The sequence below is a fragment of the Terrapene carolina genome, unplaced genomic scaffold (assembly GCF_002925995.2).
Source record: "Terrapene carolina triunguis isolate 2854851 unplaced genomic scaffold, T_m_triunguis-2.0 Scaffold193, whole genome shotgun sequence".
In the NCBI taxonomy this organism is placed as follows: Eukaryota; Metazoa; Chordata; order Testudines; family Emydidae; genus Terrapene; species Terrapene triunguis.
This window is the reverse complement of record NW_020664544.1, coordinates 3,018,621-3,045,433: the sequence shown is the minus strand read 5'-3', so window position 1 is coordinate 3,045,433 and position 26,813 is coordinate 3,018,621. Positions and strand designations below refer to the sequence as shown.

At 49.7% G+C, this 26,813-nt stretch overlaps 2 protein-coding genes across 2 annotated transcripts in view; both read left to right on the top strand.

Moving 5' to 3' along the window:
* The first annotated feature begins 1,299 nt into the window (after window positions 1-1,299).
* On the top strand, window positions 1,300-22,765 carry ORMDL3 (ORMDL sphingolipid biosynthesis regulator 3). The gene is made up of 4 exons (XM_024205195.2): window positions 1,300-1,389; window positions 12,850-13,055; window positions 15,589-15,740; window positions 17,365-22,765. The coding sequence occupies exons 2-4, from the start codon at window positions 12,882-12,884 to the stop codon at window positions 17,498-17,500; spliced, it is 462 nt and encodes a 153-aa protein (XP_024060963.2). The 5' UTR covers window positions 1,300-1,389; window positions 12,850-12,881; the 3' UTR covers window positions 17,501-22,765.
* A 2,540-nt stretch (window positions 22,766-25,305) lies between these two features.
* Window positions 25,306-26,813, top strand: part of GSDMA (gasdermin A) — a 14,047-nt gene continuing 12,539 nt past the window's right edge. The window contains exon 1 of the mRNA XM_024205207.3: window positions 25,306-25,672. The gene's annotated coding sequence lies outside the window, so the exon portion shown is untranslated. The remainder of the gene's footprint in view (window positions 25,673-26,813) is intronic.

The following is a 26,813-nucleotide window of genomic DNA, read 5'->3' as shown; positions in this document are numbered from 1 at the left end:
AAAGCTTATGCTCTAATAAATTTGTTAGTCTCTAAGGTGCCACAAGTACTCCTGTTCTTTTTACTGGAAGTTCTGTGTCTCTGATTATGTATATATACAGCACTTATCACAATGGGGCCCTCATCTCAGCTGGGCCTCGAGGTGCTACCATAATAATAATTATAACATGGGGGAGAACATAAGGACTGACGTGAATGGGAGCAGGGGAGCCTTTTGGAGGAAAGTGGAGAAAAAAGGAGTGAGGCAGTCGCTGCCCCAAAGAGTTCCCAGTCTACATAGATAAGTGGGAAACAGAGGAGAGAGACTTGCCCCCAGATCACTAACATAGGCAAGAACTGACCCAGATTTCCTGAGGCTCAGTCCACTTCGCTATTCATAAGGCCCATCTCACCTCTCTATTCAGCACAAAATCACACACTTATATCACAGTGTCTGCTTCTTTGCAATGCGTAGTTCTTGCTGAAACACAGGACAAATAGAAGCTGGCCATGCAAACACTTACACATGTGAATAACTTTACTTATCTGATTTCTCAGGCCCCCCCGTTCCTGCGATTGGATCCTCATGCCCACACAGAGCCCCGTTTGATTTCAGTTGGGCTCCATCTGGGAACAGAATCCACCCATGTTGTTTCCATTACAAGCTCCAGGCTAGCTCATGGGAGTAAGATATGAGAGTTTGAAGGGGCTGAGCTCACAGAACATGTAAGCTTTTCAGGGCAGGGACTGGTTTGCCACTGTCCCTTGCAAAGAGTGAAGCATGCGCTTAGCCCCATTGAATTCAGTGCATTTACTCACACAAAGTTTAAGCACACGCGTACAGCCCCAATTCTGCAAGCACTTATTCCAACACTTAACTTTACTACTACACTGATTTCAGTGGGACTATTCATGGTGGGAAAGTGAAGCCTGTGTAGGATCAGGACTGTAGTCTTTGCCAGCCTAATGCCTTACCTGTGTGTACCATGCAGTGTCGGGCACGCGGCCGATGGTCAGCAAACCATAACTGAGTAAAAGGACACGCCTGGGCTGCTGACAATTCACCAGAGATTCACAGGCGCTGCAAACAATAACAAGTCAGAGAATGAGAACCAATACACAACAATGTAATAAAAATGAACACGCACAAAAAACCATCTGCAGCGAGCTGACAGGGAATGTACAGCAGCCGCCGCCCCCCGCCCAGCGGCGGCCCTCAGGGGCCATGGGACATGTGGGAGTCCCGAGCGCCCCAGGGGAACTACATTTCCCAGCGCGCCCCGCGGGCGCGGGGGATGCTGGGGAGGGCGGAGCTGCCAGCTGCTGCTGCTGCGTTGTCCGCGGCGGCGGCGGGGAGCGGAGCCGGGCTGCGGGGAGAGGCCCCCGGGCCGAGAGCCGGGTGCGCAGCGCGGTGAGTACCGGGGCTGGGCGGGGTGGCAGGCCTGGGGTCTGCAGGGGGGCAGAGATAGGGGGCGGGGGAAAAGGGGTGCAGGCATTCAGGGGAGCAGAGACCTGTCGAGGGGCAGAGTTGGGGGGGTGCAAGGCTTGGGGGAAAGTCCCCGTGATGGGAGGGGCAAGGGGCTCAGGGAGTGTGGGGGTGCTGGGCTCTGGACGAATGGGGGGATCTGCTGTCTAGGGCCATGAGAAGCTGGGGAGCCCGCTGGGAGCGGCGCCTGTGTCCCCCTTGGGGGAGTGGGGCTGGGAACCTGCCAGGGCGGGATGGCAACCTTTGGCTACGTTTTTTTGTGTGCGTCTGGGGTTAGGCCCTTGGACTGTTTCTTAGCACTCCAGAGGGTATTGTTTCTGTCCAGCTGAGTTTTTGGGGTGACGGGGACCTGGGGGGTAGGACTGGGAGGGAGCTTCCAGGCTGCCTTTAACCAAACTGTGCAGGCAAGCAGCACAAGAGGGGTCTCCAGGGGAACAATCGCTCTTTGGGGAGCCTGGAAAGCAACAAGCCAACTCTCAGCACCCCTGGATTTCAGCAGGGAGAGGGTATCAAGTATCAGGGGTAGCCGTGTTAGTCTGTATCTACAAAAACAACAAGAAGTCTGGTGGCACCATAAAGACTAACAGATTTATTTGGGCATAAGCTTTCGTGGGTAAAAACCTCACTTCTTCAGATGCAACGGAGGGGGGTTCCTGGAGATGTGAGCACATTCCCGGCATTCAGCGGCACATCCCAGGCTTTCTGAGGGGGGTGATGGAAGGGAGGTCTCCAGGGAGAGGTGACTTGCTGGCTTGGCAGCCCTAGAGTCTTGGCTATCCACAGAGCAGATACAGTATGGGGAAGTCTCCCACAAATTCCCAGCCACATCCCCCCACAACTACTGACCTGTAGAGGCTCTTTGGTCCCTGTGTCTGACAGCATCTTTTGGTTCTCCACTGAGGCTGCCATCTCCATTGTGATCTGGGTCTTTGTCCAAAGACCCAACTGCTCTGCCAGCCTGAGCTGGATTTGGACTGGTGACCTCGAGGTGAAAGACTCAGTGTCCCATCCCCACTTTGTCCTCCCCTCGCTGACTCTCTCAAAGCCTCCCAGCTGAGCTGTCGGATAAAATCAAATTGTGCGACTAGAGCAAGGCGTCCGCTCCTGCAGCGGTTTCCTATAATACAATGTAGTGGAATGAGCTGGCGCAGCTAGGAAGCAACAGGTCCCTAAGTTGCCACAAAGAGGTTAATAGTGGGAGGCATATGGGGAAAGTGCAGACTGGAACAAATTCTTCTGTGCAAACAGAGGTGGGGGGTGAAGCTGGAGCTGGGGGGGGGGAGGGGGAGCAGAGGCCTTCTGCAGTTCATAGGCAACGCAGCCCTCAATACCCGCTGCCAAGAAGTCGTGGGGATCTCCGCGCAGCTGCAGGAAATCCCCAGCAGAGGCATGTGTGTGGCTGGGACCTTTTCTTAGGGAGTCCGTAGGCTGAGAGAAGCTGGGGCATGAGTCCCATATGGTGGGTTCACTTCTGGCTTGGGTACGTATTTCCCCTTCCTCCTGCATCCCAAGCAGCACTGAAGAGGCCTCAGGGCACACACATCTCCAGGACAGCCTGCAATCTTCGCTTTACTTAGATTGCCAGCTTTTTGGGGCAGGGACCGGTTTTATTCTGCGCTTGTACAGCCCCTAAGCACCACAGGATCCGGGTCCTTGTCCATGCCTGGGAATCCTAGGTGCTACCACCGTACAGATAAATAATACTATTGTGCAGCCAGATTGCTATTTCCATGGGGAAACCCAAGCAACTGGCAGCTGTCCTGTATGCTGTGGGAGCCCCTGTGGTTCCAAAGAGAGAAGATCATTGAAAAGTGATGAAAAGTCCCAGGTCCCCATAGTGGCTCAGGGAATAAAACTGGATGATCTGAGCAATAGCAGTCGTCTGGGAACTCCCATTGAAAGCTTGTATGTGCAGTGTTTGCTTTGATAACAGCAAACCATGTTCAAATGACAGCAACCACAGATGGCTGCCAACCCCTTCTCCCCACATCACCCCACAGTCATAACTAGGGGTCCGGATATTCCCCCAATGCGCAGGATTGTTCAGATGATGTGTTCTGGAAATGGCACTTGGAAGCTGCAAATTATGGATCCAGATTTGATCCCGCTTGTATATTTTAATTCAGGCCCTTTGCTCTAGGTAACAAGCTAAAGAGGGCGCAGGTGGGAGAGACTGGCAAAAGCAGAACTAGTGTGAGCGGTTAAATGTGGTCTGAGCATGGGACTGGGAGCTGGGAACCCCCTGAGTCCTTAGCCTAGCTCTCCCATTGATTGCAAGTGACTTCCCCTCTCTGGAGAACCTTGGCGTCATCTATAGAACGAGGCTGCTGATGCTGTCAGATGGGGATTGATTAGATGGCATCTATTACTGTAAATGCATAGAGCGCTCTGTGCCTCTGGGGTGTGATCGGTAATTATCGTTCCAGTCCCTCCTCTAAAAACCTGTAGACCCTGGTCCTGCTACCCAGCGGAACAGGCTGACAGTCTGCACACACTCAGCTTGAGCAAATGTTGTGGCACTCGTGGGTCATGTACAAAACGTCGCCATTCAAACCCGCGGGCTTTTTGCAACTTAGCATTCCCTGAGCTCTTTGTGGATGTAAGGCAGGAGCCTCATCTCACTGATGCTGGTGTAAACCCCAGATGATCCCATTGACTTCACAGGAGTCATTCTGGGCGTCCCCAGGGTGACTGGGGTTGGAATCTACTGTGTTCTACTCCAACCTGTCTGGAAAGCACTTCATAGCACACCCCACACCTGATTTCCCCATGGCCTCACCCCTCCTCTAGTCATTCCTACCTGTGTAAAGTGGGCGTAAAAAGACAATGCCAGGTGCTAAGAAGTGGATGATGCAGCCCTAATGATCTCTTGGGGTTTTCAGTATCATGCTATCACCTAAATTAGACTTACCCTGGCACTAATCAACTAATATTAAGTGCTTTGAAAATGAACATGATGGTGGTGTAAAAGGACAGAGCTATAGAGTCCATCTGGCAGGGGGTGGAGGTGCTGGTATGTCTCTTGGCAAGTCGGGGAGGGCATTGCCCGTTCCCATATAACGCTGCAGCGAACAGGCACTGTACACCTCAGGCAATGTGGTAGGATGGTCCCCACCTTCTAACGATCCTATGGCTGGCAGATGTGTTTGGAAGGGCCCTTCAACTGGGGCGCTATGGAGAAGAGCAGGTTTTAGGAGACCACGTCCATCTCCATTAAGGAGGGTGGGGAACTTGCTAGCTCCCCAGTGGCCAGCCCACGCATATTGAAGGCATCATGTCCATCCGCCCAGCGAATGGCTCACTGCCTCGTTGGCCCATTAACAGCCTGATCTCCCAGATACTGTCTTGCGTAATGTGTTGGTTGTTTGTCGTCTGTGTTGGTTCCAAAGGCCCCTCCCTTTGGAGTCCTTGACCCAGCGTGTCCTTGGCGTGGGCTGGTGCAACTCCTGCTGGCTTCAGCCAGAGTCGCAGGGTTTAATTTGGCTCTCGTTTAGAGTGCCATTGAAATATAACGCAGGAAGGAAAGCAGCTGAATATGGGCAAAATGTACCAAATGCTAGAAATCTCACTACTCTGATGGGTGAACTAGAGTGCCTGGCATTAAATGAGGCTATTGATGTAATAGGCATCAGGGAAGCTTGGTGGAATGAGGATAATGATGGGACACGGTAATACCAGGGTGTAAAATATATAGGAATGACAGTGTAGGTTGTGGGTGGGGGAGTGGCATTATATGTTAAAGAAAACAGAGAGTCAAATAAGGTTCTTACATGAAACAAACTCTACCATGGAATCTCCATAGATAGAAATTCCATGCTTGAATAAAAAGAGTAGCGCAGTAGGAATACACTACTGAACACCTGACCAGGGTGGGGACAGTGATTGTGAAACGGTATGGGAAGTTAGAGATGCTACAAAAGCGGAATAATAATGGGTTAGGAAAGGGATAGATAATAAGACAGAAAATATCATATCATATATATATATATATATAAATTAGTGGTGCACCCACACCCTGAATATTGTGAGCAGTTCGGGTACCCCATCTCAAAAAGGATATGGTGGACCTAGAAAAGGTTCAGAGAAGAGCAACACAGATATTCAAGGATATGGAACAGCTTCCATACATGGAGAGATTAAAAACTTAGGGCTGTTGAGCTTAGAAAAGAGACAGCTAAGGGGCAATATGATAGAGGTCTATACAATCATGAATGATGTGGAAAAAGTGAATAGAGAAGTGTTACTTATCTTTTCCCATAATACAAAAAACAGGGGGCACCCACTGAAATTAACAGGTGGCAGTATGAATACAAACAAGGAAGTACTTATTCACACAGCAATTGCCATGGGATGTTGTGAAGGCCAGAAGTATAACTGGATTCAAAATAGAATTAGGTAAGTTCATGGAGGATAGGTCCATCAATAGCCACTAGCCAAAATGGTCAGGGATGCAACCCCATAGTCAGGGCGACTCTAAACCTCTGACTGCCAGAAGCTGAGAGGGACAAGGGTGGATCACTCCAACTGCCCTGTTCTGTACACTCCCCTGAAGGCCTGATACTGTCTACTGTCAGAGACAGGATTCTGGGCTAGATGGACCATGGTCTGACCCAATATGACCGTTCTTATATTCTTCTTGGGAGTCACTTTTCTGCCCTCCGAAACGAGCTCTGCTCTTCGCCAGCACAAACTTCTCTCTCCTTCCAGCTGAATGTTCGCTTTGGGCCAGAGCTGCATCTGATCCTTTGTGGTGAGGAGGAGAGTTGATGACCCCAGCGCTTTCTAGGATGTGGGGACTGCAGACAATAGCTCAGACTCTGTATGGCACCCCAGATCTTACTGCTGCCTCTTTCGCGTGTGATCTGTGCGCCATGCAGGGTTCCCTGGGGGAGATGCGCCCGCAGGGCCGCCCTGCCGTGCAGGGTTCCCCTGAGGAGATGCGCCCGCAGGGGATATACGCCCCCTTGCCTCCCTAGACAAGCTGCAGCATAGTAAACAAATTGCATTAAGGGATGTAAGAGACTTAACCCCTTGTGAGCAGCAATGTAGTGCCTCCCTGGGCACCACACCTCTCACAATTGACATGTCACGCAGGGACTGCCTGGCAGGATGCATGCCAGTGAGTTCAAGGGCGTAAGAAGTTAAAGGAGGTGAGTGGATCTGGCTGTCAGCTGGGATGTTAGGCGGGATTCAGTTTGCTGAACGGGACTGGTACAAACTCAGTGGCCATATGGTCCCACTCTCTGTCTCTGCCGTTCATGCAGAGAGCAGCAGACCATGTGCTGATCAAGCAGCTAACCAAAGTCCATCCGACTAGGGGTGAGCAGAACATGCTCAAAGGGATTGTCTGTTACATTCTGGCTGCAGGCATCATCCCTCCGCTGCTTCGGCTGGAGCCAAAGGCATGTTCCCCTCAGCCCCAGCTTGTAAATCGGGTCCCTCTTCTGTGCAGGAAGGATGGCACTGGCTCTGCTCTGGGTACAGCCTGTTGCTGATCTCCTGAAAGGACAACAGGAAGTTACATTTGAAGCATTTTCCCTTTTCTCAGAGACTTCTCTGTGAGTTTGGGGATGAGGGGGGTAATTGCTGAAGTTAAAACCAGGGGTTGGGCAGGCTTCCCATCGTCCGTGTTGACTGTGCACCTCAATCTTGACCCACAGTACTTATCAATATACCTCAGTTATTCAGCACCCCCTGCATTTTCATTCCTGGTGTCCCCTGCACAGCTCTGCCATTGCATCTCATTCCTGACTGCAGCCTCCCCCCTCCCCCCCCGCTGTTCCAATCCCAGCCTCCCCCTGCGTAGGCTGCCCAGACATCCCTGTGTGATGGTTTAGTGGCAGGGAGAAATGGCCATTTGGGACTGGGCTGAGATCTGCCAAGTTCGTTCCATCTGTGACTTAAATCAGGATCAGAACCTGGGTCCCAGAGATAGGTTAATGACAATTTCTCAACACATCACTTGGCTCCTTCAGATGTTGGTTTCCTTTCAATATAGCAGTGTCTCCATCATCCCTGAAAGCTTCGCCGTGTAATCCTGCCTATGATGGTCCTCTGGTGAGCAAAGGAGCAAATAATGTTCCTGTGGAGAAGGGTTTAAAATACTCATTTCCCCAGGAAATTTTGACTTCTTCCACTTTGGTGGAGATTTCAGCCTCTCGTACATTATTATTTGTATTGTGGTAGCAGCTAGACGCCTCCATTGAGTTTGGGGGGCCCCTTTGCACAGGGTGCTGCCCCCCCCCCGTGAGAGTGGAGCCCCGTTGCACTGGGTGCTGTATTAACATGAAGAGAGGGACAGTCCCTGCTCTGAAGAATTTGCAGTCTGACTGGACATACAAAGGAGGGGGGGGGGGGCACAGGAGCGCAGAGGTACAGAGAGAGGAAGTGACTTGCTGGGGATCCCACAGCAGGTCAGTAGCAGATCTGGCAGCAGAATCCAGACGTCCTGGCTCCCGCTCCAGTGCCCTGCTCGCTCAGCCATGCAGTGATTCACTTTCTTGTGACACTTCCCGTCTATGCCTCTGAGGGACAAGTGACATCAGTGGTGACATTTGTCAGTTTGCTCTGGCCCAGCACAAAACTGAGAATTGACTTGCTCCCTCGTCACAAGAGACACCAGTCAGCATCATTCTCAGTTGAGCGGCCACAGGACAGGAATCTGCCTGGCTCCCAATCTCTGTCCTGCCCCTTGAGTGCTGGGCTTTGAGAGTGTGAAGCCAGGGAGCTGGCTGTGTCCTTGCTAGTTCCCTGGGTCAGCAAGGTCCCCGCAGGGTTGGTGGCTGACAAGACAAGGAGAAAACTGACGATGCTGTTTGGTTTCTTCTCTGTTGAACTGGGGCGATGTTGCCAGTTCAGACGCTGGCCTGACAGCCCTGCAGACGGAGATCTCTAGCTGCAGAACAGACAGCTTCCTTCCCCCACCGGCCCAGCCTGAGGGACGTTCCAAATGAATAAGAGGCTAGTTCAGTCTCGGTGGTCCATTCAGTGCTAGGCCTCCCAGCACGGCGGCCCGTTACCGCCCATCCTGAGCCGAGCCCCACAAGGCGCTAGTCAGCCCAACGTGCCTACCGCTGACCTGGGCTGAGTCAGGCTGTCAGCGGGTTGTTTTGTGTGTGTGACAAGGTTGGGTGTTGAGAATTCACGCACTAGCCTCTGTGAGCTGGGTTCGTATCTAGTGTGGGTCTGAGGTGAAGGAGAGGCAGCGTAGCCCCGTTGATAGAGCGTGGGATGGAGTCAGGAGACCTGGGTCCCGTCCTCTGGTTGCAGTTTGAGTCTGAAGGGATGTGTGTGTGGCAGGCCAGAGCTGGCATCGGCAGGGGGCAGGGCTGGGATAGTCGGGGGGTTTGTGAGTTGAGGTTGAGAGGCATCGCACAGCATGTGCTGGGAGCCCGGGCCTGGGAGAGCAGGGGGCTGCGGGTCGGGATTGAGGAGCATTGGCACAGCTGGGTGTGCTGGGCGCCCAGGCCTGGAAGAGCTGCGGCGGCTGTAGATCCGGATTGGAACGCGTCTCAAACCTGGACTGGAACAGAGCAGGTAGAAGACGCCATAGACTTGTCTGTCACTGAGATCGGTCTAGCTCCTACAACTGCTTGGACTTTTCTCCCCTTTGGGTGGATGCTCTCCATTGCAACAATCCCAACCTTCACACTCAGCCTGGTGAAACACTCAAGTCTTTCCACCCCTGAGAAACAGTTGCACAGCTGGGAAATAGGAGCTTAGCAGTCATCTGCTTCAGAAGGGGGAGGGGGTTGGAGCAAAGTTTCCATCGCTTTTCTCATGTGCTTTGTTTTTCCTGTAGGTGAACAAATCCCATCTGTAAAGCTAATAAGCTGTGTTGTGGGGGGAGGGGCCGTTGGCTTTGATTGGTTAGTAGCTCTTAAGTAAGCTTGGAAATAAGATGCAGAGACCTGTAAGCCGTGGAGAGACTGGGTTTAGGGATGACTTCTGTACAAGAGATGTAAATATCGATCCAGGAACAGAGGGGTGTCCTGGATGAAAGGGGTGACGGGGGGTATTTTAGGCAGGAGAAGAGAGAATTTGAAATGGAACCTGCAAAATTTTTCTGATATTACTCAATGGCTGACATCCTCAGTGTGCTGTGATCCCCACGGTGTCCACATGAAGTAGATTTCAACCAAGTCTAATCCACATTTTACAAATGGGAAACTGAGGCACAAAAAGGAGACGGGGCCCAAATTTCAAAAATGCCGCCTTAGTTTGCAACTGCCCTGATTTTTCATCGGGGGTGGAGTTGGATTTTCAGCCGTCTCTGAAAATCAAGCCAGAGTCTCTTCAAGCTGGACACCCAGAATACTGAAGCAGCTGATAGCATGTCGTTTGGCCTAAGCGCTCGATTCTGAGGTCTGTAGGAGTCTGCCCATTCACTCCAATGAGCTGTAGATTGGGCCCTACCTGACCTGCCCAAGGGTGAAGATGGGGGTTAGCATCTGAGCTGTAATGGGATTCATGAGTTCCTGCCTCCTAGCCCCATGCTCAGACCACGCCTCTGTCTCCCACTAGAATATCCATGACTGGCCCCTCATGGGGGATGTTCTGTGATCCAGGGAAGTGGTGATGAGAAGTTGAGCAATTAGCACATTTGGGGTGTCCTGTCTGCAGGCAACAGAGCAGATCCAAAGTCCTCTCCAAGCATAACCACTTGTCGGCCTGTGGTGTCAAGGTTTCTAAGTGGCAGAGAAATTGGTGTGTCTGTCGGATAGCAGCCCTGCCTTGCGCTGAATGGCTGATGCTGAGGCGCATCCGTGGGTGACTACAGGAGGCCTGAAGGACACAGCACGGCCAACAGCAGTTGCAGGAGGGATAGTGTTTGTTCTGTGTAATAACTCTTGTCAAGGACAATAAAAAAGATAGAGCTGCAGCCTGCAAAATAACCCAGGCCCAGGATTCTATGTAAGGAAACTTGGAACATCTGGCTTCTATGTAAAGAACACAATAGGTCTGGCTGCAACCCGCCTCCCACACAACGCGGGCATGTGAGCTGGAGAAGAGCAGCAAATCGGTCTCCCAGCAATGGGAGCTAAACCAGCAACAACACTAGAAACTTACCAGGAAGGGAGAGCCTGGCTTGTCTAGGCCTTTTTATTTCTGCATCTGTTTCTGCATCTATACTTCGGTAGCTACTAAACTTTGAATGAAAAAGTAGTGTGCTCCTACTAATGCAAAAATTGGTCAACTTTTTGAAAAATCGGCCAAAAAGCAACAAAGCAGCTTTGGAATAAAGGCTGACAAATACATAGGAATTAATGTTGGGCAAGGATGGGCAAAAGTTTCCAAATGTTGACCGTGGCCTTGCATACACCCTCAACATAATGCATGTGACAAGTCTCACGTGCCGAAGTATTTGCAGGATCAGGGTTTTATGTGCCAAACAGTTAGGCACATACAGGTTTCAAGGCCAGAAGGAACATTTCTAATAGTCAAGTCTGACCTCCTGTATCTCACAGCCCCAAAACTCCCTCCCAGTGATTCCTGCATTGAGCCCAGGAAGTGGTGAGGGAGGAGCTGGAGCGAGTCTCTTAGCAAGACGTCAAGTGATGGAGAATACTCCCGTTGCTCTGTTGAAGGTGTGGTGGCACCTTGGTGCTCGGCACTTTTGGGAGACAGATGGCGATGAAGTTCCTTGCTTCAGTCCCACAAAGGTCTGAGCTAGGGTGACCAGACAGCAAGTGTAAGAAATCAGGGGGGTGGGAGTAATAGACATCTGTATAAGAAAAAGCCCCAAATATCAGTACTGTTCCTATAAAATCGGGATATCTGGTCACTCTAGCTGAGCCTGAAAATACTTGCTGACTTGGCTTAGCAGTGACTTCATTGCTCAGTACCATGAGTTATCCCACGGTCTGGGAGCAATATGCTCACAGGATTGGGCCCATCATTAGCACCTTTTGGCTGTCTCTGGAATCTGAGGTTTTTTTGGTTGTGATCTTGCTCTGACTGAATGACATCACAATCTGCCTTCCAATTGGAGCCAGCTTTGGAGTGTACCGGCTGGACAGCAGCCGGCTGAGATCTGCTGAGGGGTGAGTGGAAACCCTCATTTCCTGTTCGCTTTGTGATGGTGGTTTTTATCCCTGTAGGGTGGTGGCAGCGTTCGAACCTTGGCCACAGATAGGCCTGTCCAGCTCCATTCTGCTCCCGCTCCTTGTGTGTTTCATCATTAGCTGAAAGTTCAGTCAGCGTGCTCTGTATTGAATCCTGGGACTGGTGTTTGCTGTTGAACCTGTTTCATTATGCAGGCGAATGCGTGCAGCAGCCCTAGGCCCTGAGGTTTCATGGATTGCTGGGTATGGCACCAAATCCAACCTCAGTCCAGCCATTGACAATCTTCTTCTTTCCAGCAGTGAGTCTCTCTTTCTAGCCTTATCAGAATTGCTTTGAAAATGCTTCTTTCCGTGCTGCTCCTGGGGTCTGCACGTTCTACCCCACGGCAGGGTGGGAGCCTTCTCCTGTAGGGCACCCCCTGGTGAAGCAACCTCCCTGCATCGTTACCTCACCATGGCTTTTCTAACATTGCTGTCAAAGGATCTCTCTCCTGGAGCTCTTCATTTCTCCTTCCCGTTGCTGTAATGACCTCTCCAAAGATCATTGGGAGACTTTTTTTTTTTTTTTGGTCCTGCTTACGAAACAAGAGCACAGTTCTGTGATGTGGGTCAGTGTGGTGAGGCTCCTGCAGCCACGCAGAACCCTATGGCAGTAAATGGGGCTAATCCTAGGTGTAAGGTTACACACACCTAAGACTTTGCAGAATCGGGGCTGAAGTTTTTCTCAGGACATGTTATGGCCTGGATCCTGCAAACCCTTAAGCATGTGGGTAACTATGCTCCAGATTTTGCAGGACCAGGGCCCTAATGTGTCCTGCAAAAGAAAATTTGGTCCATGTTATGCTATGAAATTACCCATTTGGCTCTTCACAGGCAGAGTCACAGGACTGAAATCATCCATATGCCCCGGTTCCACCAGAATATACCACCAGCGTTAGAAATACCCCCATTGTAGAGATGTTTCTCATTTCCTGGCACCTTCCACCTGAATCTCAAACGTGACTGGATTTAGCTCCCACACAAGAGTATTGTCTCTATTTTATAACTAGGGTAACCGAGGCAGAGGGCAGTGAAGTGACTTGCCCAAGGTTTTGTGGTGAGAGGGTGGCAGTGTCTGGGACAGAATCTGGTAGACCTGACTTCCTGTCGGCTGCTTTACCTGCAAGACAATGCTCCATCCTGGGCTGGTCTTGGCTGAGTAGCAGGGACAGGGAAGGATGGTGCCGTTTGCATGGAGGGTTCTGGTTAGCTTCCAGCTTAGGGGAGTGGCAGAGTCTGCTGCCTCCCTGCGCTGACCTGCCTCTTGTTCTTCTTGGTTCACTTCAGGACTGTCTAGCCGACGCATGAGCCAGCATGAACGTGGGGACGGCTCACAGCGAGGTGAACCCCAACACCCGGGTCATGAACAGCCGGGGCATCTGGCTCTCCTACGTGCTGGGGATTGGCCTGCTGCATGTGGTCCTCCTCAGCATCCCCTTCTTCAGTGTCCCCGTGGTTTGGACTCTCACCAACATCATCCACAACATGGTAAGGGGGCACCACGGCTCACTGGCCCCATGGGGAACCCCCAGCTGGGCTCGATGGTCACACGGTCACAGCTGCCGAGGGATCCTACAGTGAAATCAAACCCCAAGTCCTGAGTTCCCACCAGTGTGTGGGATGCAGTCTGGCTGACTGAGCAGCCACATCTCAGGCTCAGCCCCCTTTCACCTTGAGGTCATGGGTTCAAATCCAGCCCAGGTGGTAACAACCAAACGTTTGGTGTTCACCGTCCCCTGCGTGAATTGATTTTGGGTCTCAGACCAGCTCCCATCCGGGCAAATGTCCGCATCACCAACGCCATCCGAAGAGGCCCCCGCAGGAGCGGGAATAGGCTGTGGGGTGTAAACTACTGTCTGGCGCCCAGACACATGGAGAGCAGTGCAAGATGGGGGAGCCTTGTGTGACGACTGTCCTCTTGGCTGACTCAGAGGGTTGAACCAGCAACCTCCCGGGTTGGAAGTGTGAGTCTCTACAGCGTGAGCTAAAGGACTAGGAGCTATGACAGCCTCACATCCTCCGAGGGTCAGGCCCAGAGGGGGACCTGCTGCCCGCTGGTTACGCTCACTTTGCTGCTGCCCAGGAATCCTCTGGTGTTACTGGCAACAAAGGGAGAGGCAGGAAGGGCAAGGTGGGTTTTTGTACCCAGGAGTTGGAGGGTTTATAAAAATCAGCTGCTGACTTGTGAGCTGACAGTGGGCTGGGCCCAGATGAGAGGACCAGGGTGCAGAGCCGAGGGATGGGGTGAGGGTTGTTGGCTATTTGTCTGAGTCTAATGATACTGTATCTGGAGCAAGTGCATAATGTGAACGGGGGGAGGGGGGCACTGACTCGAGTGTATCATAGAAATGAAACAGTCAGTTTTCCTCATGGGTGTGGGCTGGGGTGTGTGGGTTTTTTTTTTTTTTTTTTTCCAGGGGATGAGTTTGGGGATGCGGGTGCATGGACGCACTGCTGCCCTCTGCTGGGACATGACACAACCGCAGCCGTTCAGTGGAACCTTTTCCTCTGGGGCTGAGAAAAACGCCCCATGCTTTTCACTGATGATATATTCTCCCCCTCCTGACTCCCCTCTTGTTTTAGTCTATTTGTCTCCCTGAGATCAGACCGTGGCTCCATGCAGCAGCTTGCTCCCTGATTTCCAGGTCAGAGAAACCCAGACATTAGCACAGACGCAGCAGCTGGTCTATTTGTGCCCTATGGTTAAAGTGATTCTCGGCTTGAGATTAATCAGAGACCGGGAATTGATTCCCTCGCAGGGCTCCTGACGCCCCATCCCATAAAAACCATCCAGATCTCGAGCAATCGGCAGCTGGAGCTGAGAGCAAAAGGGCTGAGATCAGCACTGGTGCGCTCTGCTCTCGCGCCAATCAGACCTCCTTGCCTTGACCTCTGTCCAGTTTAGAGTGGTGAGTCTTAGGAGCAGGAGGCTTTTAAAGGGCCAGCAGCAATTGTTCATAAACAACAATCCCAACGGATTTGTCGTTGGCTTCTCCAAGGATTTGTTGCTTGTGTGTACCTGGAGCGTGTGTCACTGGAATCTTTCCAGGAGATTGCTTAAGTTCCGGTTACAATAATACTCCGCTTTTATCTAGTGCGTCTCACCGGTGGAGCTCACAGTCCTTTACACAGGAGGTTGGTGTCATTATCCCCATTTTACAGATGGGGAAGCTGAGGCACAGAGAGGCTGACTTGCCCAAGGTCAGAGCTGGACATAGGGTTCCTGAGTGCCCAGGGCAGTGTTCTGTCCACTGGACAGCCCTGCCTCCCCATAAATAACATTGCTACCCCTTTGCCGTCCTCTAGAGCCGCACCGTTTAGAATCTCAAGGCTCACTGCAAACAGCAATGGGTTACCCTTCTCCCCCCGTGGCGTCAGTATTATCACGCTTTCACAACTGAGGGAGCTGTGGCACGTAGGGATGAAAGTCAGTTGAGGTTAGAACTGGGAATAGAGCCTGGGAGGTGCCACTCTCAGCACCCCCCCACCCCCAACGTGCAACGCAGGGCCGGGGGCAACGAGTCTGTGGCTGTTCCATTTCAAAGGTTTTCTCCTGACCGACAGGCAGGAAGCACCTGGTATGCTCTGTGCAACTGTATGGCCATGTTCACGCCTAAGTCTGTGCAGCAGGAAGAGATGCATACTGGAGTTTGATTTCGCTCCATGTGTATTCTCCTCTGATGCCGGGGAGCTGCATTTCCTAATGTGACCATCACCATCTTGGCCAGGGCACCAGGGAGTTCCAGCGCTAAAAGTAGGAGCTGCTACAGCTTGAGCTCAAGAGCCCAGGCTTCCTAGCCGGGCTGTCACCAGCTCATCCTGTGGCACCCTAATTGCCAATGCCAAAAAAAAAAAAAAAACATCAGATGACAACAGCTCCCCCTAGTGGCACAGCCCTGGCTTGCAAGTGTAAGAGCTTTCCTAGTGATGAGTTGTGGGTGGCTAAGGTCAGACGAATCTCTCCAGACACCTGGTCTCAGAGGGCTGCACAAGTTTTACCTTCTGCTCGTGTTTGCCACAGAGTATGTACATCTTCCTGCACACCGTGAAAGGAACGCCCTTTGAGACACCGGACCAGGGGAAAGCCCGGTTGCTCACGCACTGGGAGCAGATGGACTATGGGGTGCAGTTCACGGCATCGCGCAAGTTCCTGACCATCACGCCCATCGTGCTGTGAGTACTTCGGGCGGGCGGGCTGGTCACAGCGGCACCCTGTCGAACGAAGCTAAAGCCCTCCATTGGCCTCCAAAAACAATGCTAGCTTGGGGGCCTAAAAGCAGATCCACATATGTTGCAATACCAGATTTATTCACAGTATCCATAGCCCACTTGTGTCTGTGCTGCTGTCCACCACTCATGGTGTGGATGTCTTGGGGATCTGCTTTGAGCTTGTGTCCAGGTGCTATTCAGCCTGGGTCAGTGCCCATAAAAAGCACTGTTAGAAAGAGACCAGTGCAGCCCTGATGCGCTTCGAAGGTTCACTATCTCACAAGTCACCAGGGCTAGCACTGATTAACATTAACATGATTTATGTGTATTATGGTAGCAGCTAGGAGCCCCAGTCACAGACCCAGGGCCCCATTGTGCCGGGTGCTGCACAGATACAGAACAAAAAGACTGTCCCTACCCCCAAAAGTGAACAGTCTACGTATAAGACAAGAGACAACAAGTGGCTACTCTAGGGATAGTTTGGGGCAAGCTCTATGAGACAGTATGGACCAGAACGACAGGTAGTGGTTTCAGCCCACCAGCAGCCTGACTGTTGCCAAGTTACACTCACTAGCTGACCCCACCGCTGAATCTTGCCCCCAGACCAGGGGCATTGGATTTGGCCTCATGGCAAAAGGGATTTGGCGGAGGGCGATGAGATGGCTTTGTGGATTTTTATGGGGAATTCCTCCCCAGCACAAGGGGCAGCAAGGGAGAAGCATGAAGGTGCTCGTCTGACAATCTAACAGGTGGGCAGTGCAGGCTGGCACCCTGGCTTTACTGGAAGCAGGTGTCAACCTCTCAGGAGGGAATGAGAGAGAAGTAGGGTGGAGAGGCCGCGAAGGGCTCTGAAAGCGAAGACAAGTAGTTTGCGTTTAATGTGATGGAGAAATTCTTCAGAGCATCCAACATCTGCAGAGTCCCAGTGGAGTGACGTGTTGGAGTCTGGATCAGACTGTAAAATCACATCACCAAGGGGAACATCTTGCTTTTCACCCCCCTCTGTTCCCTGGCTCCCCTGCCACCCACATTTCAGTTCTGACTCATGTAATCGCTACTGGGAAATGTTGTTTTCCAGCCATCTACAGTGCGAGGGGTGGAGGGTAGCCTCCATCACCATCGACTGAAGATATTTCTGAAGGGCCAGTCTCTGCCGTGTCTGTTGCCAAAAGCACACACAAGCTGCTGCTGCAAAGATGCTCAGCTGTTTAAAGTCTTTTGGGACCAGAGCTCATGGCCAGAAGGAGAGAGAGACTGAGATCCCCCAGGGTGAGACTAAATCCACTTTGGAATCGGGGCTCACTAGCTGCTAGAAACCGGATCCTTGTTTTTTTATTTTGGTTTACCCGGCTTTGCTGTGTTGTGCTAATCTGAAGCCCTGTCTGTCTGCCCTGAGCTGGTGGCTAGATTCAGAGGTGGGGTCGGCTAGTGGGTGTAACTTATACACCAAGGGAGCAGTATGGGTTGTAGCAGGAAAAGCAGTCAATGAGTCACTTGCAACCAATATCTCTCCTCAGATCGTCACTGGCCCCGGGGTGATGGAAGCTGTGGATAGCTGTGATTCAACTTCCGCTTCTCTCTCCCCTAGGTATTTCCTCACCAGTTTCTACACGAAATATGACCGGATACACTTCATAATCAACACCATCTCCCTGATGAGCGTCTTGATCCCCAAGCTGCCCCAGCTCCACGGAGTCCGGATCTTTGGGATCAACAAGTACTGAGCCCCCTGGATGAAGTGAGCTGAAGTGGAAGGGGAAACCCGGTCGTCTTAGTCCTCCCTCACCCCCCCCCCAACCGGGATATAATTTCACAGCGGCTCTTTAAATGCAGTATCCAATAGACGTGTATACCGCATGCAGGATCCTCGTGCCCAATAAATCTAAGCAAACTCTGGAGTCGCAGAATCCTGAGTAGAGTTTAGCATGGAGCCAGGAGACTGGGGGGTGGACTTCTTGTGCTCCAGTATCATGAGTAGATGCAGATAGATTGAGATGTTGAGGTACAAATAGGTCAGTTTCTGGGGAGACTCCCATCCAGAGGCCAATACCCTGAATGGAGAGAGCAGGGGTGGGGAGAAGGCTTTAAGAGCTAGTAATTACTATGGCAAATGCACTTTAAAATACATTGGCCCTTTTTGAGGTAAGATGCACTCGCGAAGGGCTACGTGGGGAAATTAAAGGGGGGCATGGCCAGATTTCCCAGGTGTGAAAAATTAGTTGGCCACTTTAATTTTGGGAGGTGGATTTTATTCTTAAACCTCTCTCCTCCCACTGGGGAGGGAATCATTTTTTCTAATGAGAAAACAGGAAGGCGCTTTCCCGTTTTCCAAGGTACCGTTTGTATGATTCGGGGGGAAGGAATTGGATTCCAAGTTGTTTCTGTTAATTTAAACTATAACCAATGTCTGTCTTTGTTTAAAGTGGAAGTAGTTATATTTTAAAGCGTGTGTGATGGGGGGGGTATTCTCCCCCATCACATGCAGCCCTGCAGTGTTACCCTTAATCCTACTGCCACACAGGGCTAAGAGGTGTGATGGTGCTGCTTGTTAGTTGTGTGATTAAAAATGTTAACACTGCCCATCAGAGTGATCGGAGTCACTTGACTTGGAGATCGGGGAGGGGAAAGGCTGATGACGGACAGGTTTGCGCTAGGTGAAGGATGGAGCATCGTCAGGTACGGTAATGGGGTGTTGGTACAGGCAGAGAGGTGACCATGATTGGTTTAAATGGGTCTCGTTCTTCCACCCCCTTTGCCCAGGACTCCAATGTCTAAATCTAGATCAGTGGCATTTGCCAAATATCAGTGGTGGGCACATCTCAGCATGTGACAGCCCATGCAGAAAACCGTTCTCGGACTTCTGGTTGGGCCTGATGACCTGTCAGCAGCATACTATGGGCCACAAGCGAGGTTTAAGCAGCTGTAGAACAGGAATATTGTAATAGTGCTGCGTTGCTGAGTGAAGGCAGGAGCAGACGGCAAATGTGGCTGGCCGGCAAGAGGGCAACTGGTCTGACCGGTCACTGAAGCATTTAACTTATCAGTGGCATAGAAAATCCAAGCTGTGCAGTCTGTCGCATCCCCAGACCATGGCTGCAGAAGGTTAACCGCCTGTCTGGGTCTGGACAGTGAAGGTGTTTGGCACAGCAGGGAGACAAGCAACTCTTGCTTTGCTGCCTTCTTCATTATCCAGATTTGTTGTACTTGTTTAAATCCAAAGCCCTGCTGTTCTGCCCCTGAACTGGTGGCTAGATCCAGAGGTGGGGTACGGCACATGTCAGTTAGTGGGTGGAACTTGCACCCCAAGAAAGTGAGGGGCAATGGGGCATTGCAGGGGGCAGTTAAACCACAAGGGGAGCTAACCAACCTTCTGTTTCTGACTCGTTTTGATTTTGTTTATGCATCATGAGTTTATTTCAGGCTGCTCAGTGCAGCGATCATGTTTTCTGCACCCTGCATTGCTGTGTGGGAGGGAACCCTACCTAGTAGAGCGTGTGTGTGTGTTTCTACTAAGTGGCTGTTAGCAGATGAGCTAGTTGTCCACAGAGTCAGGAGCTGGTTTGGAGGACAATGTGGGATTTTTAATTTAATTATAATCTGCAATAGAAATGCAATAATCCCAGTGTGGAAAGAGATTGTTGAATAAAGTTTTGATAATCATTGTTTGGGGGTAAATGAGAGGCTTGTAATTAGTAGACGGGGGGGTGGGGGAGGCAATTTCCAATATTACAGGGAGGTTTGGATAACCGAGGATGAAGCACAGTTGCAACACTGAATCTTCCCCCCCCCCCTCCTCAAAATTGCCAGCTAGAGTGAAGAATCAGCAGCAGAATTGGCCCCAGTGGCTGGGGTAGCTGTCCACTCTTTGTAACCGCAGCATTTTCTAGAGCGTCGATATGCTGGTTGAACTATGCCTTTGTTTATATTTTTCATGATACCCTTGCACATTCACGAAGGTGATCTTTGTTTGTTAGTGTTTTGATTGTCTAGAGTTTTCTGACAATGTAAACATTTTAAATAAGACATTTTAGTTCCTGCATTAGCCAGATGTAGCTTTGGAACTGAGCAGGCGGTACAGTGGATACTATCGATAGAGTTTAGACCTGATCTAATGGTCCAAGACAGGACTGGGAGACAGGAATTCCCAAATTTGAATCTCGGCCCTTGTACTGACTCCTCACCTGCCTTTGGGTGAACTACTTAACCTCTCTGCCTCAGTTTCATCATTTGTACCCCACTGAGGGGGGAGAAATAACCTACCTCACAGGGCTGTTGTGAGGCTTATTTAGCCATTGTCTCTTAAGTGCTTCAAAGACGGAAATGCTACTTTAAGTATTAGTGAAAAGGAAGATGGTGGAGAAGGAGAAAACCTGCTTTGGGTTCTTGAAAAAAGGAGCCTGTCAAATGTAGGTTAATTTATTTAATACAAGGCTCTTCCTTTTTTCCCATCCCTGCCATGGGCGGGAGTGGATTGTTGCTTTGGTTACTGTACTGTATACCCCAGGACTAGTGCACTTTTCAAGCTACTAGCCTGTGACTTCTGGAAAAAATAGTTTCAGTAGTGCTATTTTCTGATGAGAATGTCTGGGTGGATTCAGAAATGAACATTGTAGATACGTGCCTCAGACGGAAATGGGGAGACTGCAGGTTTCCACTCTGCAGTGATAGTACCTTCCCCCAGACTGCTGGGATGATGTGCCTAGTCTAAGGTGCACACTGCTGGACAAATTCAGGTCTGGCAGGCCACAGAATTATAGTGCTGATGCTGAACCTTCTCCAGTGAAAGAGACGGAACACGTAGCGTGGTGTTCATCTAGCTTTGGGGACAAATAGAAACCTAACTAGAGGAGACAAAATAATTACTTTAAAGGTGGGAATCTCGACCCAGAGAAGTGGGGCAGGAATCACTTTATCCTTGTGTTTTGCAAAAAACCCACCATAAAGAAAAAAGGACTTTTTTTTTTCTTTATTTGCTTAAAACCATTATTCCCGGATACATGTAGGTTTTGCCTTTTCTCTCCCTCTCTCGTGCATGTAAACTATGCAAAGCTGGAGTGATTTTGTAGCAGAAATGTAAGCTGACGCTAGGCACCAGACCCTTGGCCGCTGTGGAGTGGTGAAGCTCGGCAGACCTACATCAGCTGGGGTCTGGACCTGCACTGTTTGTGGGTTCAGTGACACTGGTCATGTCCAATCAGTTCTGTTAAATTAACGCTGAAATGTAAAGCTACTAAAAATAAAATCATGAACTCTTCAGTGGGGCAGTTTAAAACCTGGAGTGTAAGTTTTCCTCAACCGGTTTACAAAGACGTGATATTCATAGACAAGTCTAATGATTTCTCTTTTATGAGCATTTCAGTGAAAACAGTTTCCGTGAAGCACTTCAGCATGTGCTTAAGACACACAGAAGTCAATGGAATTTAAGCACACTCTTAAGTGTTTTGCTGAATCGGGGCCTTACTTGGCTCAAGTGAGAGGGGAATCAGGCCCTAGGATTTAACAGTTTAAAAGGGATTTCGGTTAACTTTTAAAAAGAGCGATGCATAATTATGTGTCAGAGATCTATTCCCCCCCCCCCCCGTGTGTAGGGGTAGCTTCCATTAAAATGTCACTCAGAAGGGGGAGTCTGAGTATGCAGTGAGTGGGAACAGCCCCCTTCACTAGGCACTTGTAGGTGATCTGGGAGACAAAGCAATGAAATGCTAGTCCAAACATTACAGAACAAACCACAGTGTAGATTTCCTGAAAAGTTGCATTGAAACCACTTTTATAAAACAGGGGTGGGTGTGAAATGGGCCAGACATGGCAGCTCTGACTCAGAAGACAAATGATGAAGGGCCACTCAGGCCATGGAGAGTTGGAGAAAACAGCACACACGCCAAGGAAGCTCCTCGGGGATAAAAACCAGCTTTGGGCAGAAGAGGGATTGCGTGCACCCCCGGGTGGGGAAGTTTGCAGGAATTTAGAGTCTTGAGCATTTAAATATGGCTGCAGCCAAGTGTGGTGGTGATCCCAGAGTGAAATTCAACCCTTGTGTAAAGCGCCTAAGTGAACTAGACCCTGGACTCCCCTTGACTTTCAATGGGATTTAGGTGCCTAACTCACTTAGGCCCTTGGGAAAATCTTCCTCCAGGCCTTGTGCTGGCTCCCTGCATAGCGGTAGGTGTGAATTTCAGTACAGCCAATGCTTTTCATTGTAGTTTTGTCTGCTGCGGATACAGAGAAACAATAAAGAAACCAAGGGTTTTAAAATCTATCACAATAGACCAGTTCTCAGACATTGGCCTGACTCAAGCCATTCCCGTTGCCTGCTCTTATCGCTGCGAAGCCTTTTTCCTCAGCTGTTGAGAGAACTGTGTGCTTGTCCATACAGCACAGAAAGATACAGAACAACAGCTTGGAGTTGTTGAGTGAAGGCCCCAGTCTTGCAATTGGATTCCAACAGCTGGATCTTTAACCCAACACTATACAGCCCTTCCACATGATCCAAGTGCAAGATTGGAGCCTTCTTTCCCCTTCCCCCTGAGACCTAAGGCTGTTCAGTCAATGAGGATTTATTTAAAACAGCAGCAGCAGTTTAAACATAATTTAAATATTAAAAGAATGGTACTGGTCCTCAAAGAGAGGACAATAACTGGGTCACTGTTGGCAGTAGCACACAGTCAGAGTCTCATATGATTTTCTTTAATAGCAGTGAGATATATTGCTTTGATTTACCATCGTGCATAAAATAGAGATATATTTTTAAGTGTGTGCACATAATAATACACTCTTTGGAACAATTTCAGTGAGCTAAATCAGTTTTGTATGGAACATTCTTGCATTGTACATAGAAGTTTAGTTGTTTTTTCCAGTTCCTTCTCTTTTTTGGATATACAAAGAAGTTTCATCTAGAGGAACTTTCTAAGACAAAGTGTGAATGTTATTTTTATTACTCCTTTGTACAGTATTCTAAGAGAAACTAATAAAGGTCAGTATTCATGTAACAACCTGTGTGGGCGCTTTACATTTGATATGTATGTGAAGAGATTTCATTTTAATCGCAAACTGTACTGCCAAGAGTGAAAAAACAGTAAATGGCAAATGAGTATCAGATAGCAAACCTACGCCGGTAACTTAATCTGCCTTTTCCTAGCCCCTAGCAGATAAAGGCATAACAAGATCCGAGAGCTGGAGGCTGAGGTGTGCAACGTGCAAATTGGAAATAAGATGCATATTTTTACCAGCAAGGACAATCAGTCGTTGGAACAGATCCATGTGAGATTAGATGGATTCACCATCACTTGGAGTTGTCAAATGGAAAGTGGTTGTCTTCGTTCAATCGCCACTTGTTGGGCTGGAGGCAGGAATCGCTGGGAGAGATTCTCTGGCCTGTGCTATGCGGGAGGTCCGATTAGATGGTCAGAATTGGCCCTTTTGGCCATAAAAATCTAGGAACTGGAGGCAGTCACCATCCCAGGCCCACATCGAAAGGGCTAAAATGTATGAAGTCCTGGTTGGGAAAATCGTCTGATCTTCAGTTTGAAAATTGGTAGGTGAGTTGGTTGGTTTCCATCTGATTCACAGATTGGGAAGATGCTTACAGACACTCAGCTCAACTCCCTGCCTGCAAAGGCAACCCCCAGCCCACAATAAAGCTGGACCCCACCCTCTGCTCCCAGGCCGTATTCAACTTGTCCTCTCAGGAAAGGCCTGGAAGCAGCGATAAGCCTGTTGCAGCAGGGCCTGAGTGTTGGCAAATCCAGGCTGTGGCAAGCCATGGAGGAGAGTGGATTCCATGACAATATCCTGCTGCCAGCTCGCTCCAGTTTAACTGGGGCGGGGAGGCAAATTCAAGGGTCCCAGCTGATCCCAGCTGCAGTGGTATCATGTGGCAGCAGAAGGGGGTGGTCCTGAGAAAAATCCCCCAAAAGTTCCAAAACAAAACACGGCCCTCACATACTTCTCTCCCTAGGGCGAGGGTCAGAGAACAAGGACAGGACAGATGTTAGTCACGTTGCTTAATGCATGACGGGCAGGTACTTGCATACTACAGTGCTGAGGGCAGCAGGAGAACCTACGTAGAAAAAATGCAGCAGTCCAAAGCCCTGGCGTGCTTTGCAGGTTACAAGTCAGCGCCTTGAAATGAATCAGAAATGCATGCACCCTGCAGATCTCTGACAGGTACAAAGCTGCGATGGGGTGGGGGGTTACGACGCATCAGGCCATTGAGTTAATGGGTGGATGTAAATCTCTTGAGAATTCACACCAGCAATGCGGAGCAGCTCAGATGATACCTCCATGAGCGTGGAGCCTTCTGGCTCACATCTGGTGCAAGAGAGAAGTTATTTGTGCCAGGAGAACTGAGCAGCCTGGGAAGTTACACTCAGAGGAACAAAAACAACGAGGAGTCCTTGTGGCACTTTAGAGACTAACACATTTATTTGGGTCTAAGCTTTCGTGGGCTAAAACCCATTTCATCAGATGCATGCAGTGGGTTTTAGCCCATGAAAGCTTATGCCCAAATAAATGTGTTAGTCTCTAAGGTGCCACAAGGACTCCCCGTTGTTTTTGCTGATACAGACTAACACGGCTGCGACTCTGAAACCTGTCACTCAGAGGAACGTGTCTGATCAGACTCAGCTGGCAGCATGTGGGGGAAGACAGGAAGCTCTACCCAGCGCCCAGCCAGGTTGGTTAGTTGTGTGTAGGGGGGAGGGTGGGCACCTGGCTCATTGACATCAATATTTTCTCAGTTGTGGGCTGGAGCCTTAACCAGGCCCCCTGCTTAATGGAGATGCCTCCTGGCTTATGTCATTTGGGCTCCTGCTGGTTCTGGTCTGTTTGTTCTTCTCACACTGTGATATACATGGAGCCAGCGCATGAATTTGCCTCATCCCCTGCCTGATCCTGGATGTTGGCTTTGGGTGACATAGCTGGGTCTATGGGGGGGACTACACCTCCCTGTGGACTGGTGGGAAAGCAGCAGTAACTGGGCAGAGACATTAACTGGGTGCTGTACAAACAGACAGACGCTGCCCAAAGAGTTCAGAGTCTAAGAGCCTGATCATGGAGAATGCGGAAAGGAGGATCGTAAGTGTGCACACTGGTTCCTGAGCTTGATTTTCACCTCCCTGCCCAGCTAGAGATTTTTTTTCATAAGTAAACGCCCTTCACACCGCCTCTGCCATTTGAGGTTGGGGGTCCAGTTTTTGCCCGTTTAAAGAGTCAAACAGTCTGCAGAGGGGATGAGTTAATCTGTCTAGGTTCTTATCTTATATGATGTCCCTCCAAAAGTAAACACATAATTTTGTATATGTAACTGATGGGGTTTAAAACATGCAATCCACAACTCCACTTCTGCCCATTTGCTTCTCCCACAAGGCTCCATACTGAGCAGTGCATGCTGCTGGGGCCTGGAGTTGCTGTAGATGACCCCCTAAAGTGGCATTGTAGAACTCTGGAGGAGGCACTTTGTCCAACTCCACTGTACAGCCTCTGGGCCTGACATAGGACGAGCAATGCCAAACAGGAGTTTGCTGCAAGTACAGAAAGTTTGCCAAAATGCTGAGATGGAAAAAACAACGAGAAGCTGCTTGGAGGCAGAACTGGAAACAAGCACACACTTCCCGTACATCACAGGAAGTAGAGAGGAATCGGGGGATTTTTATTTCAACTGCTGAAAAAATGAAACTATAAGAGGCCATGCTGAGATGACGAAACATTGCTGATTGCAGCACTAACGAACAGTTCTGCCAAGTTTGTTTCTAAGCTGAGACATCATTTAAGGACAAGAAACACACAAGGGGTCGGTATGTTGCTGTGGGAGTGAGTTTACAGTAAGAGAGGCGCAGGCACACAGGCTGCCTGTTAGTTACTTCTGAGACCCTCCTTTCTTCCAGTCTTCAGACAGCGTGGTAAGTGTTTAATCAAGAGACTGTAATAATGATGCAAGCTTAGGGTAATACTGATGGGGGAGGGCTATTCCTTTTTCCACTGGAGTGCAAAAAAAAAACCCAAACAAACAAAAAAAGACCCTGTGCCGGTTCCTGCTCTGATTTCTAATCAGTGCCTTTCTGCTCTTTAAACAAAGCCATGCTACTGGAGTGTTGGGTTTTTAAAAGAACCACCACTTATGGGCTATGAGTAAAGCAAGTTATGTGTAATATTGGAAGAAAAGAACAGTGATTTTTTTTCCAGGAGGGGTGGACAGTATTAACCTGAAGTATAAATGTGGGGAGGAGCAACCCTTCCTTCCTTCTCCATAGGAGCTGAATCCTAGCCGTGAGGGGAAATTTCACTGGGCACAGAGAAAAAGCATGTAACTTTCTTCTGTCTGGGCAAGTTTAGTTTTGTAAATCACTATCATATTACTTTGTCCTGAGTCACCATAGAACATACCACATCTTTCTGAGATACCAGAGACGCACTCAGGAATTTCTTCCACATATGCACTGCTTCTTTGCTCAGATAAAAGTTATCTTCCTCATCCAAACATTTGGAGAAACCCTCCATAGGCAAATCCTTGCCCCTAGCAGACACAGGTTCAGGATTATTTCTTTCCTGTGACTGGTTTATGTCATCAACTTGATTGAACAAAGCTTTAATATCATCCCCAATCAAAAGATCCTTAGGCAATAACTTTCTTACCCCAGCTAGAACTTCACATTTAACACCATTCCATTCAAGATGGAGTCAGGCTAAAGGCACACTTACAGTAAACTCAGAGGATTACAATATTCACTCTGACAAGATCTGCTTTAACAAGAGTGACGTTAGAAGCTATAATTTGCCCTAAACAGCTTTTACCATTGACTTTTACATTCTCTGCGCAAGTTATGGGGTTACCTTCACCCAAGCTCACAGTAAAAGCATTTACATAAAAGGTGGCAGTGTTGGGGTAAATTTAGGGTTACCATATTTAAAAAATAAAAAAAGAGGACACTCCACAGGGCCCTGGCCCCGCCCCTTCCCCACCCTGGCCCCGCCCCAACTCCGCCCCTTCCCCACACCAACTCCGCCCATTCCCCGCCCCTTCCCCAAAGTCCCCGCCCTAAC